The 5,128-nt window shown below is 32.7% G+C and overlaps 1 protein-coding gene across 1 annotated transcript; it reads left to right on the top strand.

Annotated features, from left to right (window-relative positions):
* Positions 1 to 2,986: 2,986 nt before the first annotated feature.
* Positions 2,987 to 3,423, top strand: LOC113859237. The gene is made up of 2 exons (XM_027492050.1): positions 2,987 to 3,157; positions 3,300 to 3,423. The coding sequence occupies exons 1-2, from the start codon at positions 2,987 to 2,989 to the stop codon at positions 3,369 to 3,371; spliced, it is 243 nt and encodes an 80-aa protein (XP_027347851.1). The 3' UTR covers positions 3,372 to 3,423.
* The last annotated feature ends 1,705 nt before the right edge of the window (positions 3,424 to 5,128 follow it).

Raw genomic sequence — 5,128 nt, forward strand, 5'->3', positions numbered from 1 at the left:
TCTTCACGTAAATTTTTCAAACCGATTTTTTGTTTTATAAGCAGAACTGAATTGAATTTCTTCTGGAAGAGAATATTTGGTGGGTATAACATAAATTTTAATTTTTTATTTTTAACTTTTTGGGTGTTTATTTAGGAGGGAAGTCACCTGAAAAGGGCAAGGACGTGTGTTGAGTCTTTACGACGTTGAATTGGTGGGTTCAGTCCCTGTCCATGTCTCCCTTACCTGTAAGCGTTAAAGATGACACGGAAAACGAAGTAAGCTGTGGAGTTTTAAAATTTTTATGCATGATATTATTTGTATACCCAATAATTAGTGTTAGAGCCTTAGAGGTTAAGAAATTATATATATCATCAGCTTAATTCTCTAATAACAATTATATTAAGATACCCTTCAATATAAATGTTTAGTTCTTGATATTACTATTTTAAATTAACAGGCTGTTTATTAAAATTCAAATAAATAACACTTATATCTTTGTTAAAAAATACCTTTACATATAAAAAAAAACATTTGAAAAAGGGAAAAAATGGAAGAATTGTTACTTTTACCAAATAAAGCTAATCGAATTTGTAGCATAGATCCGTGAAAAAACAAATGTGTACCATACAGGAATATATACTGCCTTTGTGGCTTTGCATCTTGGAATTTCATTACTTTTATGACGTTTCTTTCCAAACCCCTTTATTATTTGTTTTAGCTTTTTGCTTTCAATGCCATGCAGGAATACTATTGCTTTTAATTATATATAATGTACTCTTTACATGATTAACTATTTACTTGCCTGATATGAAGAAGCTCGTTGATAATTTACAAGGACAAATATCATGAACTAAACAAAAAATGCACACGGAACATTCTTCAAATGAAATTACGATTGCCTCCAAAATTAATGAGAAAAAAAAAATAGTAGATGAATAAGAGCCTATTTGTATTGGTATCAGTAACACAGAGTGGATATATTAGTAAAAAATAATGGACGGATCATATTATCGACCTTTTTAAAAAAAATACTTGTAGATAAAAAAAACTTTAACAACACTTAGGATGCTAAATATTAAGATTATGATAATGCACAACAATTTTACAATGAAAAATCATGCATATCTGATTAATGTAAAACACAATATAAGAATATTTTAAACACTAAGCACAAATTACCTACTTTTCTGCCCAACAAATACAACTACAAGAAATAAGCTTTTTTTTTTTCTGAATTAGTACAAATTTGATGGTAACTCCAATAAATTTGAAGTAAGGAAAGAATAAGCCAATAAATTTAAAAAAAGATAGAGATAAAATTAATGATAAGAAGAAATGTGATTAAGAAAAAAAGAGGTAAATAAAAAGAAGTTGCACAAGATAAGAGAAACAAAAGAGATTATACTTATTATTATTGTTCTTTAGATGCCCCTCTTTTTTTTCCTAAATGGTGTTGTGCTGGGGTGGGCCGGGCTTTAGCTTTACAAGAAACCCAATTGGTTGAGCTGAAAACCCAAAGTTATTGAAATGGGCCAGGCTCAGCCCTTCTCTGTGTGTTTTCCCATTGCAATTACATTTGCATTTGCAATCACCGCCCTCTGTCTTGCTTTGACGTCTCGAACCCTCTCTCCGGTAATCTTTCTCTTTCTACCTTCTCTTCATAATCATGCTTTCCCTTTCGCTGAAGAACTTAACCATTTCCTCTAATTATTATTACAACCCTTGTCTTTACTTCGCATTATTCTGCTTCGAATCTTAAACCTGTATCTAATTGCATCTACTCATGATCTTAGACAGTATAGAATTTATGCATTAGAGAGAAAAGTTGGGGTATTGTAGAAAAAATGGTAAAATCTTGCCTTAAGTGGTTTGACATGTGTGAAGGATGATAGATTAGATGAAGGATAGGTCTATCGCTAGTGGAAAAACTATCGGTGAAATTGTCAAGGGGGATTAGAGGTGAAGCTATGGACATGATTTATATAACATCGTTGTGCATTTTATTCATGTAGCTGACTGCCACTTAGTGGGGAACGGCTTGGTAATTGTTGTTCTTATATGGATTTGAGGTGTTTTAACTACAATAGATAGGACAGATTAGATATAGACGACTTTGGTTATGGTGCATGAAGGCAAAATGAATTATGTTATGTGAAAAAAATTCAATTGATAAACTAACCTTTTGCCAATTGGTCGAAGGTGATGGAATAAAACGGTATCATGTTCCATTGTTTCATTTGATGTTTTATAAAATTATTAAATGTTTTGTTTCTCCTTATCCTAATAAATTTTGTGGATGTCCTTCCTCCGTATGGTATTAGCTTTAGCTATTGTTAGTATGCTTATGCTTGCGAATGCTTCCTATTGCAGCTCACTGAATACCTCATACCGCATTTTTAAGATTTATTGTATGTTTTAATCCTTTCCACCTGAAATCTTATTATTGACGAATGGAATCTAAATGCTTGTGGGATTATTCATTGTCTTTATATGCTTATGCTTGCTGCTCCATACCACCATCAATTACCGTGCCAAACATAGCTTAGTGTTTGGAATAGCTTTTTAACAGGGAAATAAGTGTTTTTTTCTTTACCAAAAACTTTCAGGAAGCTAAAAAAAAGATTATTTGTTTAAGTAACCAAACATCTAATTGATCTGGGGGAGATTTTTTTAATTTGGTCTCATGTTATATGGATTCTGTGATTTCCAGCTTGGCAGATATAGTTATGTACTAAGAAGGTAACAACATGGAAGTAGCTCTTGTTTTTAGCATCTTGAATTAAAATTACAATATTTGTTTACCCCTTGAATTTACTGAATGTTCTGGTGATCACATGAGCAATTGCGTCAAGACTTTTGTTAGTGTTGATTGTTTATTTGTAAATTTTTTCTTAACCCATATAAGCTTTTTCTTTTCCTTTCAATTGTGTTTTCATTACATTTTTATTTATCTGTAAATTAAATACACTGAGATTTTCCTGGTCGGATGTCAAGTTGTAGAATAATGGGACGGAAAACTGGCGCGCTTCATATCAACCCTAAGAGATTTGGTTCGCTTCATAAACCTTGCATGAAGGAAATGATACTGTTTCTCAACTGTATGGCTGCAAGCCCTAACAATAGTGATGCGTGTGCTCGGCAGAAGGAAGTATTAAATGCCTGTATGGATTCTCAGGTAACATAGAATTATACATATAGCTCAATGAAATTTGGCATTTTTGTCATTCTCTAACCTTCTCATAATTCCCTTTTTAGTTTCTTTATTGCATTACTTGAGAACTAAGTAGTGCAAAAAATTCTTCAATTTTGTTTTTCAGAGTAAAAAAAACAGAAAATCTTGGGGGAGTATCAATTATCAACTGCAGAGGCTTAGCCGAGGAAGAAAGTAGCTTGAGGTTTTCATATATGTATCACTTTTACAATTTGAGATTGTTATTTGGACGGCTAGCAACCTCCTAGTGTCACGACCTCTTTTATAAGGAACTGAGAACATTATTTCTACATCACATATTTATTTAAGATAAATAAATAATAAAAAATATAATTATAAAATTCACTTCTTATTGAAAATAAAACAAAATTTCTTACAACAAATATCCAATAGAACAACATAATATTACATTTAGTTTATAATATTTAAAATATATAAAAATTATACTACGTAGCTCCTTCTATATGAGGTTTCAAAATATAAAGAAAAAGGATTTTGATGTAAAATTACTCGACTTTAGTTTCTAACATTTCTTCACTGACTCCTCAACCTGTGAAGTAGATGCAACACCTGCTACATCTGTTCACGTATCACCGTACGATCATCGCATTACACATGCACACAACGACATAGAAAAAAATGCAAGGTTGAGCTTATAAAAAAAAATTGTACATATATAACAAAACATTATTCACAGCAACAGTTTCATGCATTACCAGCTCATCTAATGCACAGCATGAAAATGGTTTTCAACTGGTTTCATAGCTTAAGTAATCCAGAAGGAACCGAGCCGGTCTGGGAGCGACTCATTTCTGGATCCAGACAGCACAGCACAACAGCTCAGCATGAACTTACCATTACACGTTTATCCACCTAAACATGTAACTCGGCTCTATAATGATGCAAAACATATATCTCAGCATGATGCACACCGTTAAAATTATTTTAACAACTCAGCTAAGGCAAGTTTATAATAAATCAGTCAAAATTTTAGCATTTTAAACAATTAACAACAGTTACAGCTTAGAAAATAGCTTTTACTCAATAGATCTAACAAAATCATATCAAAACATCTTGAAATAGTATATTAAACCGTTCAAAACGTAGTTCATAGGTTAAAGTAAGCTCTCTTTACCTCAGAACGATGATTCACACTAGATTTACCGAATATTACTTGTTTTAACGTAAGATTCACCAAAGATTAGGCTTTAGAATGAAGTTTCTCCTAAAATATTATCAACTATCTATAAGAAAGAGAAGAAGAGAAACGAACGGTAAATCTAATTTCAAACTTATAGAAACTTACTTCGAATCCTTCAGAATAGACGTAGAATTTCAGATCTGGCGAGAAATTTAAGTTTATGAGGGTTTAATATGAGAAAAAATGGTGGTATATGGCCTTGGAACCTTTGAGAACTTTGAATAGGAGTGAAGAAATGAAAATTTCGTATGAAGTCCCCTTTTTATAGAAAATTTTTGAAATTTACTGTTCACCGCCAGAATTATTGTTCATCGCTGGAAACACTGTTTATCGCCTTACTGTTCACGCCGAAAATACTGTGCACGCATGCTGTATACGCACTGTATGCGTATGTGACGTCAGTCATGACGTCAGGATGATGTCACTGATGACGTCAGGATGATGTCACTGATGACGTCAGCGGTCACTGTACATACACAGTTTTTACTGTTTATACACGGTTTGTACGCAGTTGTAGTGTTCATAGGCGGTTTTACTTTTCAAGCATATCTAGTTCCTTAACTCTAGTTTCCTCGATACAAGCAGCTTGGACCTCCACAGACAAATCATCTCGTAACTCCACAACATCAGGCTTGATTACATGAGACGAATATGGAACATACTTCCTTAGCTGCGACACATGGAAAACATTATGTAGTCCAGACAACTGAGGTGATAGTGCTAATTCATAGGCT

The sequence above is a fragment of the Abrus precatorius genome, unplaced genomic scaffold (assembly GCF_003935025.1).
Source record: "Abrus precatorius isolate BTA unplaced genomic scaffold, Abrus_2018 Scaffold2, whole genome shotgun sequence".
NCBI lineage: Eukaryota > Viridiplantae > Streptophyta > Magnoliopsida > Fabales > Fabaceae > Abrus > Abrus precatorius.